The 18,207-nt window shown below is 46.9% G+C and overlaps 1 protein-coding gene across 5 annotated transcripts in view; it reads right to left on the bottom strand.

Annotated features, from left to right (window-relative positions):
• Positions 1-18,207, bottom strand: part of LOC119401529 (serine/threonine-protein phosphatase 6 regulatory subunit 3) — a 61,618-nt gene that overhangs the window by 17,965 nt on the left and 25,446 nt on the right. For 4 of the 5 annotated variants that reach the window (XR_007417341.1, XM_037668417.2, XM_037668413.2 and 1 more), the window contains exons 10-15: positions 17,889-18,041; positions 15,656-15,849; positions 12,437-12,555; positions 10,101-10,186; positions 3,408-3,500; positions 565-588 (exon numbers count right to left, since the gene is read on the bottom strand). Coding sequence is in view for 4 of the 5 variants with exons in the window: in XM_037668417.2 (XP_037524345.1) it covers positions 565-588; positions 3,408-3,500; positions 10,101-10,186; positions 12,437-12,555; positions 15,656-15,849; positions 17,889-18,041 (669 nt within the window). In the remaining variant the exon portion in view is untranslated. The remainder of the gene's footprint in view (positions 1-564; positions 589-3,407; positions 3,501-10,100; positions 10,187-12,436; positions 12,556-15,655; positions 15,850-17,888; positions 18,042-18,207) is intronic. The other variant, XM_037668415.2, reaches the window with a different exon arrangement.

Here is an 18,207-nt window from a genome sequence, read left to right as displayed (position 1 = left end):
AGGCCTCCGGAAATTTCGACCACCTGGTGCTCTTTCATATGCACCTAAATCTAATAAGCACACGGGCCTGTAGCTTCTTGTCTCCATCGAAATGCGGCCGCCGCAGCAGGGATTTGATCCTGCGGATGTCGAATGTGTGGTACACTTAGGCAGCTTCACGTGGCAATGAAGAGAAAGCGACAAGAACAATGCACGCGTGTGGAAGTGCTAGATGAACATTTCAATAGCTCCACATCTCAGTAATCTCATTCCTGTTTCCTTAGGCTGGGGAACAGAAACCATATCCTTGTACCAAGTTCTCATGATGTGAACAGCGGGCAAAGAGGAAATTATCTTCGCCACAGAGACTAGCAATTCTGAAAAACTTCGGTGTGCACGCAATACATCTTCAGGCCGCGACAGATAAAATAGCATCGTTCTTTGCACAGTGGTTAGTCTTTGCACAGTCTCTGCACCAGTGCGCCCTCTAGTAGTCTCTGAAAGAAACTCTGTGGTTGTCGAAAGAACCAGAGAGAGAGAGGGAAGTGAGGAAAGAGAGAGAGAAAGAAAGGAAGCCTATCTCACCTGCTGCACAGACCTTGGGAAAACCTGCATTGTGGGAAGTGAGGAAGAAGGAGGGTTAGCAAACAGAATCATGAACCCCACGTGGGGGAAAAAAAAAGCACCCAGAGCCCTAGAGGAGAGGAGAAGGGTGTTTTCGATGGGCAAACAGAGTAAGTTGAGTCACGCGACTTCATTAACCCTTTCAGACGCCACCTATGAACTGTCTGTAAATGAGTCAAATCGATACGTTATTTCAAGGCACTCGATATTACATTTCAACAAAAATGATGATGTAACACGCTACTTTATGTGCGTTATAGTAACAGTTCGTAATTATTTCTTAATTAGATATCTATTTATTCTGAAGGCATTTATGCTATGCGTTTGCATAAATAGCATGACATATCAGGCTGGAAATATAATGCAAATTCATTTTCGGTTATGTCCATGTTGAGCATTGAAAAATGATACTTTTGATGTAGGTCACAGGAAGCGGCATGCCGAACGACTCGTCGAGTATGGTAGTGCCTTCAGCAAAGTGGTCATATGCAACAGTGCACCGCAAAAGTTAAACGAAGACAAATTTATTATGCAGGAGGTTCAATTCACAGAAAGCTCGATGTATCTTGCTCTTTCTTAGCCCCTTGTCGATACAAATAGCAAGAACAAGTGGTGTACACAATTGTGTACATAGCGTCTCAAAGGGTTAAGGCTAGCCACACCTTGAGAACAAAGCACAGAGACTTCGTAGAGACAAAAAGGGAAGAAAAATACCTCATAGCCCTGAAGAAAAAGTCGAGGCAAGTCATATGATGTGACTTGTGACGAAAAAAATTTACGTTATTCTAAAGGTTATTTCAGAAGAAATAGTCATGTACACACACCTAATTCAGTGAAGATCTGCACGGAAGCTTTAAAAAATGCTCAAAGCCCAAGGAAAGAAAGAAGGTGAATGACCTCCTGTCACATGTGACGAGGCAATTTACATTTCTTAAGATGTGTCACAGGGACTGTTCACACCCACACCCAGTTGCATACAAGTTTTGAAGATCTCCATGGGTATTAAAACTCTAACCCCAAGGCGTTATTTTAAATGTGTCACGGGGGCCAGTCATGCCCATTTGCAAAGGTTTTGTACCGGTAGAAAAAAACGAAAAAAAATCTAAGCCTGAAGAAAACGTGGAAGTGATAAAAAAAAAGTCATTTAGAGATAATGGAAGAAAGACCCAGAACATAACAAGAGAAAGTTAAGTAAACACTGTGAGTCACATGAACTTTTTGAGACTAGTCACATACGGGTCAATCAACATCACAATACAGCTCAGAAAAAGAATAGAAGAGAAGCGAGGCTTGGTCATGTGCGAGAGAGTGGCCCTCAAATGACGGACATCTCGACATGCCAACATTTTGTTAACTGGTCGCGATGTTTTAACATCACAGTGAAGTCGACACAACTGTGACTGTATGCAGTGATGAAAGGAATGCTGTTTCTAATGCATAGCGTTGTCTATAAATTCTTGAGATTTACTTTTTACCTTGGGATGGTCCATTCACACAAAGCAAAGCGTGGAAGCGTCAAATAAGATATGCGCTGGATTTGATGAAAGAAGCCAAGCCACAGACAACAGTTTCTGTACTCAAAAGCTTAAAATGTGTTTCTGTCTCGAATGCAACATTTAAGATGCCAAACTGCTGCCAGCTGAAGGCACAGTTTAATGCACTCACCAGTTATCTGTCACAAAACATACTTACTTTACTGAAATCCCAGGCACACCTACCAGTCCTCAATACAGCCATTCTCTCATGACAAACAGCTGTTCCTAGTCTTTACAAGGTATTATACGCAGTGCAATTAAAGACAAAAGACAGTACTGGGCAGTGAGGAGGAGGTTGCACATTCTTTCCAGCAGTGACATTCCTGGTAAAATAAATGTCGCGAAGCATGAAAAGTTTTGTCTCTCAATATACTGGGTTAACTGCCAACTTTCCCAAAACTGCCTTCTGAATTTCAGGTGGACAAAGACACGATATAACCACCAAGAAAACTTTTCCAATCTTAAACCCAACAGATGTGTCTGCTGTAATAGGATTCCACGATATTACAACTATACGGGTCTACATTCCCATTCCCATTTCTGCAGAGATGATCCCCGCAAGGTATGGTCTAGATAGGTCCATTCCTGCATGACAAAACCTACAGACATACCCAACAAATGTGCTACCCCCCCCCTTGTCAGGTTCTCTAAACTGCAATACCTTTCCCCAGTCACACAAGTGGCTATCTTACACTGGGTTAAAGGCGGGAGCCTACGAATGGAAACACATGGTTGAATGAACAGCAATATGTGCCCCAGACATACTGTCCCAGGCTTCGATAGATGGACGTGCTTTTGTCAAAGCTGCCTCATCTTCCTTGGCGTATTAGTTCTTAAGCAGGTTAGTTGTCACTGTCGGCAAGCACAGGTCCACCTAACGAAACATTGGCCAGTCTGTCTATTCCAGTTCCTCTATAGGACCCGACACTAGGGTCACACACAACTACAGTCTAATCAAATGTGCACGAAGTGCTTTCTCACACACAAGCAAGAAATGACTTTCGCAGCTAATAGTTGACAGCTAGCTGTGCCTCGTTGCCTTTCAAAGCCATGTCCCACCACAGATGTTCATGCAAAAACTGCAGAAGTGCGACATCCCACACCACAAGTCCAGCGCCCAATTGCAGAGACCCGAGAGCAGGTTGGTGACGTCGATGGTCACTGCTACTGAACCGGTCCACGCACTTGCTACGCCACAGCCAACGGGACTGCACTCATCGGGAATGGCAATTGGAATACGGTTCCTGGCTGAAACAAATCTCTACGCACCTGCTGAAGTGCTGCTTCTTGGTGGAAGCTGACGTCGCGAAGATCGATGCATTCGTCCTCATCCGTGCTGGACACATTGGGCATTCCGCCGCCCTAGACCAAGGCAGCACAATATGGACACTGTCAGCTTTCATTATCATTTCCTTTATCGCGCTGACAAATTCTGTGCGTTTTACATGCCAAAACCACAATACAATTATGAGGCATGCGAATTCATGTTGACCACGTCGGGCTCTTTAAAATGCACCGAAACTTAGATTAGGGCAGTGCTCACAAAGATTGTTTCTTAATTCTTTATCGATTGCAGAGCTTATGTATATGTGTGTGCTTATTTCGAATATGCAATATTATTCCTAGTATAATTTGCAGTTTTTAAAATATAAAATATTTCATGCGCCTTTTGGGGAGCAAGATTTCTCCTCAACAGAGAGTTACAAAGTAAATCAACATATCACAATAATCTGGTATCAAAACTTTATGCAGCACAACAAAAATGGATTTTCTAAATCCATTTGAACAATACTTATGCTAAGTTAATCATTTGAGAGTTTGGACATCCCGCCTGCGGTTTGTAACCTTGCGACCTTTTCCTGCATATTTACTTGCATCGTACTAGCTTTTCTACTTGACTAATAAAGATTGGTTGATTGATTGATTGATTGATGAGTCAATGTAGAGCTGGGATTTCGCTCATGAATGTTCGACATACCTTAACTTTTGTTCAAATGGGTTTAGAACATACATTTTCGTCGTACTCCATACAGTGCTGATAGCAGATTACTGTGATGTGCTGATATTACGAAAACTCTTGCTCCCAAATGTGCACATAAAATGCTCTACATTTAAAAAATTACATATGTGATTACATCGTTCTTTGTTTGACGTGAATTCGCCCGTCCTCAGCATGACTACCGCCGCTACCCACAGCATTCAAACTGACGGCTCCCGTATTATTCACCGGCGCCCATATCGCGTGTCTCTCGCAGAGCGCAAGATCATCGAGGAAAACGTCTCGGACATGCTACGACGAAACATCATACGTCCTTCCTCGAGTCCCTGGTCATCCCCAGTTGTTCTAGTACAAAAGAAAGATGGCACAGTTCGTTTCTGCGTCGATTACCGTGCACTAAACAAAATAACGCGCAAAGATGTTTATCCTCTGCCACGGATCGACGACGCACTGGATTCATTACATGGCGCCGAGTATTTTTCTAGCCTTGACCTCAGATCAGGCTACTGGCAAATACCGATGTCGGAGTCTGACAAAGAGAAGACCGCCTTTTCCACCCCAGATGGCCTCTACGAGTTTAATGTGATGCCTTTTGGGCTTTGTAATGCGCCCGCTACCTTCGAACGCATGATAGACAGCGTACTGCGTGGTCTGAAATGGAAAACATGTCTCTGCTATCTCGACGACATAGTAGTGTTTTCATCCACGTTCTCGCAACATCTGCGACGTCTTGAGGAAGTCCTCACCTGCCTCGCAAAAGCCGGCCTACAGCTCAACACGAAAAAATGTAGCTTTGCCAGCAAGACAATTAAGGTTCTCGGCCACTTAGTCAGCAAAGAAGGCATTCGGCCGGACCCTGAGAAGCTTGCCGCCGTTCTCAACTTTCCCCGGCCACAGCGTCAAAAAGACCTGCGCAGCTTTCTTGGGTTGGCTTCTTACTTCCGGCGCTTCATACGCGACTTCGCAGCACTTGCGTCTCCGCTCCATCAACTCCTCGCAAGTAACGCGCCCTTTGTTTGGTCCGAAGACTGCGAGAGTTCTTTCCTGGCGTTAAAGCAAGCCCTTACGTCCGATCCGGTACTGTGCCACTTCGACCCCGACGCACCCACCATCCTTCACACTGACGCTAGCAGTCATGGTTTAGGTGCCGTTCTCCTGCAGCGTGACAACATCTCGCGCGAACGCGTCGTTGCTTACGCTAGTCGTGCTCTCACCGTTGCAGAAAAAAACTACACCATCACTGAGCAGGAGTGCCTTGCTGTTGTTTGGGCAGTACAAAAATTTCGCCCATATCTCCACGGCCGCCACTTTACAGTCGTTACCGACCATAACGCACTGCGCTGGCTTTCGTCACTGAAAAACTTATCGGGTCGCCTTGGTCGCTGGGTGCTTCGCTTGCAGGAGTACGATTTCGATGTCACCTATAGGTCTGGAAAGAAGCACCAAGACGCCGATGCCTTATCACGCTGCCCTCTGCCCAGCGAAGATAACCAACCATCGTCGCTCCAAAACGACACCGCATTTCCAGTCGCAGCGCTAAGTTGGCTATCATCCGGCACCCCATCCGTCCTCGTTTCGCACCAACGTGTCGACCCTTACTGCCGCACTATTGTTGAACGCATCAACGGCTCTTCTCCTCCTCCAAACGCCCGACTCCGTCGACAACTCAGACAATTCAAGCTTAACGGTGGTGCTTTATATCGCTATGTTTACCACCCCGATGGAAACAAATGGGTCCCAGTCGTACCACGTTCTCTCCAACGTGAGGTTCTGGAAGCATTTCACGATGATCCAACCGCCAGTCATCTAGGCTATCATAAAACTTACGACAAAATACGAAGTCGCTGCTCCTGGCCTGGCCTTTCTTCAGCCGTAGCCAATTATGTCGCCTCCTGTGTCCATTGCCAACGGCGAAAGCGACCAACGACTGCTCCTGCTGGCTTAATGCAACCACTTCCCTGTCCCGCCTTGCCTTTTGAAGTCGTCGGAATAGACTTGTACGGCCCTCTTCCTACAACATCGAATGGGAATCGTTGGATTGTCACGGCCGTTGACCATCTGACCCGCTACGCGGAAACCGCCTCTCTACAATCTGCGACCGCCACTGACGTCGCCGATTTCTTTCTGCGCAACATCTTTTTACGCCATGGAGCCCCACGCGTTCTCCTCAGCGATCGCGGCAAAGTCTTTCTGTCTTCTATTGTTGACCAAGTTTTGCGTGCCTCCAACACCATTCACAAGACAACATCTAGTTACCATCCGCAGACAAACGGATTGACAGAACGCTTTCATCGGACCCTCTCGGACATGATCTCAATGTACATCCACCCCGACCACACGAACTGGGATGCAATCCTGCCCTTCGTGACATTCGCCTACAATACGGCGACGCAACGCACTACCGGCTTTTCTCCATTTTTCCTCGTCCACGGCCGCTCCCCGAGTTTCGCTCTGGACGTCTCGTTCCTTTCGGCACCCGCACCCTCAACAGCTCCTTTCTCTGAACAATTTTTGTCTCGCCTCGCACACTGCCGTCACCTGGCCCGTGTTAACACCGGCCTTTCCCAGGAAACTCGAAAGGCTCGCTATGACTCGTCTCGGCGTGTTGTGACTTTTTCCCCTGGAGACGAAGTTCTTCTCTGGACTCCACTGCACGTTCCCGGCTTATGCGACAAGTTCACCAGTCGTTTTATCGGACCGTACACGGTCGTCGAACAGACATCCCCTGTTAATTACCGCGTGTGCCCTCTTAGCACTCCATCTGATCACCGTTGCCGTGGGACAGAGATAGTGCATGTATCTCGTTTAAAGCCTTATACCCGACGCATTTCACAGTACTCTCAGGCGGCCAGGCGGCCGCTTCCATCGCGCGAGGGAATTAGTGTGAGCACGAAAAGTGAATGACTCTTCCTCCTCTTTACATATCATCATCACTTGTGCATCTTCGTCATCTGTATATATCATCATCAATGTGATTTCGGCTCGAGCACGGCTGAATAAAGCGGTTCCTCATACATAGTATACTAGAGAAATAATTGCATATTTGAAATTGGCATGCAGATATACATAAGCCCTGCAAGTTTCATAAAAATCGATCAAGAAATAAAAAATAAGTTTTGAGGTGCCATTTCTCCCTTATGTAACAGATGCTATAGACCTTATGCAAAATCTGCTGCCGTCTAGCAGCCGCTGTGCGCATTTCCGCCATGTTGAAGGCTAAGCGCGCTCCGCACGTGCACACACAGTGCCTACGTATCAATGTGTGGCGGCTGATGGGAACGGCAATGCCAACATATTTTCGCGTGCCGTGTTGCTGAGATTGAGGAAATTGGGGTCCTGAAAAAATGCTTTGCAGGAAACTAGCCCCCATATGTTCTAAGATTTCCTTGCGGCCGACGAGAAGCGGCAGATCGTTCCGTTGCTGTGGCTACTGTTTACAACTAACGGCGTGCTTACGTTCGGAGTTCCTAATAGATACGGTATGTGACAACATCGGCACTCATCAGAAAACATTCTTTCGTGTCATGCCGGAACGAGACAGTTTTCGCGCCGTGTACTTTAGGCACAGCCAAACCGGCTTAGTGTATGAGCTCCAAAGCTGCATTGCAGCTACTTGCGCGTGCCTGCGCAGTTGGTGATGCCATTACTTTGTTTATCACATTGCGATAACAGTTACATGTTAGGTAGCTCGTGTGCGTCATCGATTCTCAGCGATGGTGCTGGACCATGTTGTTCGTAGTTTGTTTTCGATAGTTTTACAAGGTAGCATTTGGTGGGATGCCTTGTGCGCGTATTCCTAACGGGTTGAAATTGTAAGGCACCAGTAGGCCCCGAAAGCAACGATGCGAACGCGAATATTCTTGGCAGGTCGTGTCATTTACAAGTACATGTCGGAAGGATGTTCGATAAAATACCCGCTAATCGGCGCCTACTTCTTGGAGCAACTAACGCTTTTCATGTTCACTTGTCACGTACCTGGGAAGCAGACCTTTCTTGCACTTTAACCGTGCGGTAATTCTATGCAAAACATACATCGGTGGCTACAGCGGCAAATTTTTCTTGATTCAAAAATAGCAAACAGGACAATGTTTTATTTAAAATAAGATGCATAACACATTAGGTCGACGTTAGCTATCCCTTATGAAATACGCTTTGAAATGGGTCAACAGCACTTTCTTACTGTCATTGCTGTGCCTAGCCATGTAGCGCTAATGCCTCCTCCCAACCATCCTACACTACATGCATAATATTCCATGAAAACAGACAAAATTTATAACGAAGCGCAAAGCTTCATTCTCAATGATAACAGGCTTACATGTGACTCGGTAACAAACTTGTACCGTCTTCTCGTTGCGAGGCAGTTCTTCACACGTAAAAATTGTCAGCGTAAAAACTAGGCAATGCTGGTAATGCATACAGGCTCGTCCGATGTTTTTGTGGCCCAATTGCAAACTATCAAAGCAGATAAAACCTAAGGAGAAATAGCAGCAACAGCAATACGATTCGGACACAAGCCTCCAACATGGCGCTGAATCGGTACCTTCGCCAAACCTCCGACAGATGGCAGAAATTTTGCATAAGGCCTATTGCACTTCACCCCCATTTGAAAACACGGCCACCCAGGCCAAGAATCAAACCCACGTCCTCAAGCTTACTCAAGCTTAGCAACGCGACACCACAGCCACTGAGCTACCATGCATACCGTATTTTCTCATGTATAACATGCATGAAAACTACAGGAAATTCGAAGCTAAAAATGGGGGAGCAGGTGATATGTGAATTTCTGTGTGCAAGGCGACTCCACCACAATGCAAGAAACGTAGCAGTGACAGCGATGAACTGACAGTAGGTGAGGGCTGGTGAATGACACTGGTGACTGAAACTGAGTAAAAATAAATATTTTTGAAGTCTTCGAGCATAGTTAATGGGATCATTTCTATCAAGGTGTTAAATCATACGTTTGATATTTGTGGGTAATATGCAGGGATCTCTTTTTAATCTCTTTTTAACATTTGTACGAGCTGCAGTTGACGCGAGGGTTATACCTAACAAAATACGGTATCAGGCAGATGGGCCATGCTGGGGATGTTTAAATTACGACTGTCATGCACCAGTCGGACCCCACAGCCATGGAAAAATCTAAGGCTCTGGACTGTCATGTAGCTCGAATGCCATTTAGTGCAGCTGACGTGCATCGGTGCATAGTAATTAGTCCAGTTATTTGCAAATAGAAAAACAATATTGAAGACAGTGAGTGTGCTGATCGCTTTAGGTTAAAGGGGTGGTGCCACCATGTTTGTGGCTTGCGCGTTCTTTGCTGTAAGCGTTTCCTATAGCTCCAGGAAGAACGATGCACGCACCAAGATTCATGTATTCTCGCTAAATAATTTAATATCGCCTTTTGATGTGGACAACTTTCGGTTTCGGTTTCTGGGCGCCGAGGTTGGGCAGTGACGTAGAAGTGTAGGAGGCGTGGTCACGTGACCACACAAGGCTGTGACGCACTTAGCCAGAAAACGATCGAAACTCGGCGAGTGATGTAGCAACCGATGCTTTGCCGGTACTATAGTGAACTAGAATATATTCTAGTTCACTACAGCCGGTACGTACGTTGCGGAGGTGGCGGAGGTCCGCAGGCCGCTCACGTCACTACAGCAGATCTGGTGTGATGTCACTACAACTTTCGTTGTCCATCCTACAGATCTACGTCAGTGTTGGCGCGCTAGCGATGGGTTTTGATCGGGAGAATGGGCATTTAGGTACACTTTGGAAGTGAATTAAAATATATTCTAAACGTTTGCTGTGTCCGACCCTTCGTGTGGAGTGTCCTTGCATACAGAGGAAACCCACAACAGGCTTGTTATAGCCTCGAAATTTGATGGCACCACCCCTTTAAACAGAAGCATACCACTTCCGGATAAAGGCTATGTAAGCCAACGCACACCCAATTTCATCCAACTTACCAACGATACGGTGTTTTTCTTGTTTATTTCTACAAGCGTCTCCGTCGTAAACGTCTTCCACCGTCCCTGCATGTCCTCGGGAAGGTCTGAAGGGGGAACAAGCAGACACCTTTGGTGACACTAATGCTACGGTTAACAGTGCCTCGCGACAAAATAAACCGCAAAATTCCTTAGCACAACCAAAACAGAACCACAGTGCTACTGTCAACAGTGCCAGGCATTGATTCTGAGATAGCATGCCAGACGGCATTCTCGCCTTTTCAGCTAATGTATGTGTCATTCCAAGAATTTGCAACAACCTAATAAAGCTAACACACGAAGTCAAGGAAGGCATAGGGGACGTTATTTGTAGTTTTTAACTGTAGTGTAGTGATTACCACAAAAGTGAAAATGAAGTAAACTGGACGAAGAAACAACTTGCTAGAGCCCCCCCCCCCCCCAAATTTTGGTGAAGTAGGTATTTTTACCAAAAATAAATAATGAAAATAGGTGTTTTTCTCAAATAGTCCAGGTTTTCAGCAAGAAAATTCCTGGCTACGGGCCTGCCCACAACCTTCAACTCGAAGGAGTGAACTGTTTTACTTTCCCCCCTGTCTATTTCGATTTCATATTGTTAAAGGGACCGACAACCAATTTTTACGGTACCTATTTTCTTTAGTGCAACGGAAAACTAATCGCGGAATGTCTAATCACGGAATGGTAATGTGGCAAACGCCGTGAAACATTTGTAATCAAAATTTTTCTATCTGCGGCGAATATTATGTCGTATACACACCTGACAACGTGTGCAGCAAACAGCGAGTGCGAGAGCGGTTCGTGTTTGAGCGCACGCATGCGCCACGGCTCAACATGTTCCACTGGCTGCCGCGAAGGCAGCACCGCTTCTCACCGTGCAACTCCTTTTACCTCGTAAGCAGCACAGAATAGAGCGGGGATAGATAATAATACCTAATTTTCAGGACTAATTATAGCGTGCATGACAGCATCAGACTATGTGACTACACGTAAGCAAAGTGATCGACTACATAATCCAGCTTCAAGACTGTTCCGCTAGGCTGCACGACATACCGGTTTTTTGTTACCTTTAAACACGATTTAAAAATACAAATCCTACTCACAACGTGAAAAGGATGCTGGAATCTGTCACTATATTTCACGGTCTTTTCATTTTTACCAGGATCTTATCATGCGTTCTGCCCAGTTGTCGGTCCCTTTAAGAGAATATTCTCAATGCTTGCCTTTGCTTTGCTGTCTACTGGCTTCATTTGGTTTTTTAGCATTAGCAAGAGCACCAGATTATTCTTATTCTTATCCGTTTGATATTTGCAACATTATTGGACACTGCTGTCATGACACTATCATACCTGCCAAGTTTGGAGAAACGGAATCCGGGAGATTTACTCAACAGGGGGGGGGGGGGGGTGGGGCTGTTCTAAAACTGCCTAATATGTACATTAGGCAGTCAGTTTTAGAACAGCGTACGCAAAGCTTTGTGCTGGCTTTTATCGCAACTGCGCCTGCGCGTGCGTCGTACGCTAAGCGCTTTCGGGCTCCCGGTAAGTGACGGAAATAGCGGGCCGCAAACGCTAACGCTAACTTAGCGTACGCAATTCTAAAACTGCCTACTGTCAGCGGGATTTTGCGGTCGCCGCTGATCTGTACAGAGTACAGACCGATAACATCGCTTACGCATCGTCTGTTTCACGTGCGAGTAAATGCGCGCTAGCGCTAAGGACGAACGCGGTTGAAGCAGAGATGAAACGACCCGGCCGTCACCGTCACGCGAAGGGCACATGCGATAACATCACTCCACGTGCGAGGCCTGTCGTCGCTTGCTTACCAGTTATTTCGTCGGGCAAGGGACCATAAGGGGCGCCGTTGAGACGGGGACGGTCGCGAGCGCTGGCAAACGCGCTATCTCGACAGACATCGGTAACGGCTACCCTTTTAAGTGCTGGACTGCGGCGCAAAGTGCACAGCTACTTCATGCGCAATAAAACTGAGCTGAACCTTCCTACCATCGTTAAAAAGAAGAATTCTTTCTACTACGTGGCCAGACAACTTTGCTCATGTGGCCAGACAAAGCACTGGACGCGCGGGGCAAAACTGGATTTCCGGGAGATTTCTCTATGACCCGTACAACCGGGAGAAACGTTCAAAATCCGGGAGTCTCCCGGGTAATCCGGGAGACTTGGCAGGTATGCACTATGATTCACTATAACAACATTATAACTTGAACACAGGGCATGGAAAGCACTGCTGCTGTCAGGGGCACTGAGGTTCTGATTTAGTGGATTTTTACAATCAGTTTCTTCTTTGCTTCCCAGCCATCGCACCTTTTAACCTCTCTCGCACAATCTCGGAGTTGTTCCCGCCATCTGCTGCAGTGACGATGTCATTGACGATTTTCGTCAGGTGGCCCATGTAGCCGCGCCGGTGTTTACCGGGTTGTGATCTGGAAAAAAAAACGGCCGTAGCAAAGGTTTAATGGTGCCACCTCTGACGCCGACATGAATTAAAGTGCTTACAGCAAGCCCCATTAACAGGACCATGACACCCAACTTTCCATCATATTCTGTGTTATGTGGGTTAATCCTAGTGCATTCACAAACAAGCTGGCGAGATTTTAGCGCATTTGGTCAACCACTTAATTTATAACTGAATATTTTTATAAACATTCGAGTGGGCCGAGGGTTGGGCAACACTGGCGCACTTGTAAGCCGTGACATAACAAGCTGCTTGCTATGCAAGCATCTGCATTCCGGCGAACGATTTCATTCTGTGGTCAGCTGCACATGCAATCAAGCTATTTCAACTTTCTTCAACTTGGCAATGAAATTCAACTACTGGCAGCGGCTGACACTCTGGTAGAAGATGACGGCTCCACTCCATGCAGCACGTAATGTCACACACGCCAGAACCAAATGGCGGTCGGTGGTGTTTATAGCCGGCAATTTCTAGGGCTCATTTTGCACTGAAATATTCTTGTAGAGTCCATTTTCATTTATGTACAGGCACGATACACCCTCTACTTCTTTTTTTCGCTGAAAACCACAATTTGTTGAGTGACAGTGTCATGGCCCCCCCTTAAAACTACAGTCTAGCCTCACTATAACAAAGTCCATGTGACAAGAAAATAGGTTCGTTATATCGGAGAACTCATTATAAACGTATACAGTCGAACCCACTTATAACGATCCCACATATAACGATCTATCGGTTATAACAACCATATTTGGGTGCACTTACGATTTTCCTATGCTAACCATTGAAGCTGCGTCCAGATATAGCGAACATTTTTCAAAGCCTCCTACTTTTACAACGAACACTTCAGACACAGTCGCGGTAAAAATATGGTGCATACGAAGCGAAAAAAAGTTAAAACAGGCCTTCTGAAGCGTGACAGGGGCGCGCGCTCGCGCGTGCCCCGCTCCAGTTTACTCGCGACTAAGATACCCAGATCGGCGAGCACCGCGCGCAGATTTCGGACGCTGCGAGCGAGGTTGCTCACTTTCCAGGCGTTTCTTCAGTGCTAGAATGGCAGTGGGGAAAAAAAAATAGTAGGCATCATGAAGCCTTGCGGTCAGCTTTCGCACAGTAACCTTTCCTGGCGCCGTTCTCTGCAGCTACGCCCGCCTACGATGAACCAATTCAATGCCTTGGAACGCAAGAAGGCATAACCGCGATAACTTTTCATCGCAAAAAGGTTCACTGCGTCCCTAAACTCGTCAACGCCACAATGTGCCGCGAAAAGTCGTCCATCTTTCCGGTAACGGCAGAGACCGGTCGATCGGTGATAACGATTTCCGCGCGATTGCGGCGATGCCTTCGCGGATAAGCATCAGAAAAGAGCGAAGGCGAGGTGGCGGCCGTCGATGAACGTGCCATTATGCCTTATAGCCGACAGCCTTATCACAGTCATCTGTAGATATCTGCTCGGCTGCGCGTGTGGCGTACTACGCCGTACACTGCGGATTGACGGCGGTACGAGCGCGCCATGCTTAGCCATGCTGCCGTTCGCAAGTTCGCCGCCGCCGCGTCGTGCGAGACCGCTTTAAAGTGCACGTTGCTTTGTAGAAACGAAATTAGCTCGGTGTTGTTGAGCGGCGTGGACACCGAGAAACGTCGATGCACTGACAGCGAGCGTATACTGCGTGTTTGACTAGGTGACAACTCAAGTGCGCCGCGCATCGTCGTGCACGGCCGCGAGAGCATCGCGGAGACGTAGAGTGCGCATTGCTTGGAAAATACTTGTTTTCGCCGCGTTGAACGAAGAGGCTAGTCGCCACACCCGTGCACGGTCCGGAGTGAAGCAAGCACGAAGAACGTACAAACGCGCGCATACGGCATACAGCAAGCGGCCCGGCAGTGACTCCGCGACCCGAGTAGGCGACGCGCTGCACGCAACTAGCCAGGGATAATCGGCTCCACGTCGCGGTACCGCGCTTCGGTGAAACGGTGTCGGCTCATTGCAAAGGCGGTTAATTCACTCGTGAGCACGCAGCGGGCGTCGCTTCATGACGCGAAAAGGCTTAGCTTGTCACCGAAGGGGTTGTTAGCACTTTAACAAAAGTGCACAAAAAAAAAAAAAAACATGGCTTGGCCGCTAAGCGCACGTTTTTAAGGGCGAGTCCATATACAACGAACTACTGATATAACGACCACTTTTCGCGACACTTTCGAGTTCGTTATAAACGGGTTCGACTGTATTTGTAACACTGTATAAATGGCAAAATAATTCATAATTCACTTCGCTATAGCCGATAATTCGTTACATCCGTATTCGTTATATCGAGATTCAGCTGTAATGTCATCTCCGACGAATCGCACCAGTGCGCACTGTGGTGCCTAGGCACTACGATGATTGGACGAAATGGTGTACCAGGGCACCCTGGTGCGATTTAATGAAGATGCCATCGAACGTATAAAAATTGGAAAATTTTTTAAATACTCAGTGTTTCAAGGTAAGTGAAGACGTATAAACACCGTATTCACACAATTGTAAGTCGACTCGAATGTAGGTCGACCCCCAAAAATCATACATTAGAAGAAAAAAAAATGCGCGAGTGCATTCCATAACTAAATTTTATCTAGATCAATGATCAACACACAGCTCTTATGAGAGTGTTGACTGTTAACTAAAGAGCCACATTTACAACCGGTAGTGACACTTCCAACGGCAAACAACGGCTTTGCAATAATCGAAAAAGAACAAACTTTTTTCTTAAAGACAAGTGTGCAACAATTATATGGTAGAAACAGAGCCGAATAGGAAACAATGTTGTACCCACACCACAGACTGTATGATTCTCATTTTTCCCCGCCGTTAATGGTGGCACTAGATTAATTTTCAATTGTAAGTCAACTCCCTAAATTCAGATTGCAACTTTCGATAAAATAGGTCGACCTGCATTCTTTGAAAAACACTACAAAGCCAGTGTTTGATACAATGATTCAAACTGCAAGTTTACGTCATTTGTTTCTTGGCTACAGTGTTTTTTTTTTTTCGGCAATTGAACAATGGAACGAACAAAAGAGTTGCGTGTATGACTAACTGTTCAAGGTTGTTGGCGTCCCAGGCGTCCAGGCATCGCTGCACCAGCGTGCAGCTTCCCAGCAGCTGATCTAGCAGCGGGTGCACTTTGTTGCCCTCCTGGTCGAGCGAGTGCGCTGAACTAATAACCGCACTCACCAACTGCGCCACTTGCGTGTGCAGAAAGTTGTTCCACGAGTACTCGAAGAACAGGTCCTGCGCAAAGTCACAGACAACTCGAGACTCATGCATACCTGCCAACCTGGTGACATCAAAATTCGGGAGATTCGTGAAGAGGGGCTGATGCCACAGAGAAAATTAGTGTACATATTAGTTTACTGTTTCTCAGGGCCACAGCGATATCATGAACAAATGACTGCCAGTAAAGTTTGCAGACATCACGGATCATACTGGTACTTGTAATTATATGGCACGTGCATGCATGCGTAATTAAAGGGGCCCTCCAACACTATTCAACCCCCCATTTTTTACTCGCAGGTTGTGTAGATTGAAGTAGGACATATTAGTGCAGCAAGAACGGCAGCGATAGGGGGCTTGCAGTCCAAAGTTATTCAGTCTGGAAAATTCAAGATACAAGAAAAAAAAAATGCCTACCCTTAACTCGATTTTCGCGTGGTCACATGACCACACCTCACTCATCTGTAAAAATAAAGTGTGCGGCCAATGAGCCGAAAGCTCCTACATAGGCAAAACTTTACACCAACGTTGCCTGTTCAATCCAATGTATTGACGACGCCGTTGCCATAGTAACAATGATCCGATGTAGAAGGCGCGAAGACGACGACATACAAGAGAGGAACAAGGACACAGGTCTCTCTCCTGTTCGTCGCCTTCGCGCCTTCTACATCGGATCACGCAATACCGACACACCCACTTGTCCACCCTAACATGGTAACAAACAATGTGGTGCCTGTCCACGCCATTTTGCTTACACAGTAAGGCTGTTAGAAATGAGCTACCCTGACTTGTCAGAATTTGAGCGGGCACTACTGCTTCGAAGCAAGGCTTTGTCCGCCATTCCTTACAAATACACTCTATGTCAATCCCTCGCCTTATTCTGAGAAGGGAATTGGTGGAAGGACAAGGGTGGTGAAGCATGGTTGCCCCTAGCATATTGGGACTGCGCAAGGTTGTTTCGCGGGTTGTTCGGTAAGCGGCCCGAAGAACTACAAGTGCAACATCAATTCAATGAAGGGGATTACTTGCACTGCTTCAACAACAGTCAAGAGCGTCCTGCACGTGCACGACGAGGCAGCTCGCAAACGTACAGAAGCGAGAAGGAAGAGAGAGAGAAGCCTTTCGTATGGACACCCGACTAGGTTCGATTTTTTGGACTTTCTGCCCAAATTGCAGGTCCGAAAGGCATTATTTGAAGCCCCCACCTCTGCCGTGTCTATCATCTCACAGGTTCGAACCAGCGCTTTCGCGAGTCAATCTCCTTGCGACAGTAGCAGAGTCCGAAAGTCAGGTCTGCCGTAATGCCGAAGCGTTATGGGGTGAAGCAGACCAGAAATTCAAAGGGGCAGCTATCGCGGCGCCGTACGGCGATGTGCGGATAAGCAGCAGAAGAAAGGAAAACGAGAGAGAGAGGAAAGACAGAAATGTTAACCAGTTTGGCATAGCCAGTATGCTAACCTGCGGAAATGCACGGAGGCGTGATGGCGGCAGCTGGCAAACACGCCAGTACGGCTTAATCGCTGACAATTAACCCTTACAATAAGCATCTTCAGTTAAATGCTTGGTAGTGCAAGTGGCCTAGCGCAGTTGCAAGCGGAACTGCATGCATTTAATAGGCGAGAACCCAAATGTGCCGCGCCGCCATTCCTGCTACCTCTTTGTGCAAGACTGCTAAGTGTGCCGCATAGACGCATTGCTTTCACGGACGAAACCAGCTCGCCATTGCCGCGCCCGTGAGCGGTCAGGAACTAAGTGCACATCATGAACCCTTTCATGACAAATGCATGCGTACGATACAGCAACAGCAAATATCGGCGCAGATTTGGCGATGTGTGTGCGTATCGTTTACATGCGCACACGCATCGGGGAAAGCCGGACGAGTCGTCCACTCTTCCGCCACAGTCTTTGTGTTCCGCGTCATCGTTTCCAAACGCTTCATGCGAGATAGCCATAATCTATTCCGCGCATTGCTGTTATCAGCGGCGCTCATCACGAGATGCAAAAGTGGCGGTTGGCAAGTTCGCTAAGAAATGCTTTGCATAAAGGTTCCCCCTTACAAGAATTGTAGGCAGGGCTCCCAGTTCTGCCAGTTTCTTGTTCACGTCGTCGTTGTTGGAGTTTATGAGGGCATTCACCAAGTGGCAAACCTCGAGGCGCGTCTGTCCAAGTGGCGGGTCCAGCACACCAAATGTCGTCGTCCAGCATAATTTCTGCAGGGCACAGAGCAGACCAGCGTTTGTCACAAGCAACAAATAACAGTCTCATTCTACATCTGAACAAGTACACTGTAAAAAGAAGACTTCATGGCGTATCTTGTCACTAAACAATAATCATGATCAGTCCTGCTTGCTTCCTGTCTTGGACACTCCACACTTA

Source organism: Rhipicephalus sanguineus, chromosome 8 (assembly GCF_013339695.2).
Source record: "Rhipicephalus sanguineus isolate Rsan-2018 chromosome 8, BIME_Rsan_1.4, whole genome shotgun sequence".
Taxonomy (NCBI): domain Eukaryota; kingdom Metazoa; phylum Arthropoda; class Arachnida; order Ixodida; family Ixodidae; genus Rhipicephalus; species Rhipicephalus sanguineus.
The sequence above is the reverse complement of the archived record's forward strand: the minus strand, read 5'-3'. Positions and strand labels throughout refer to the sequence as shown.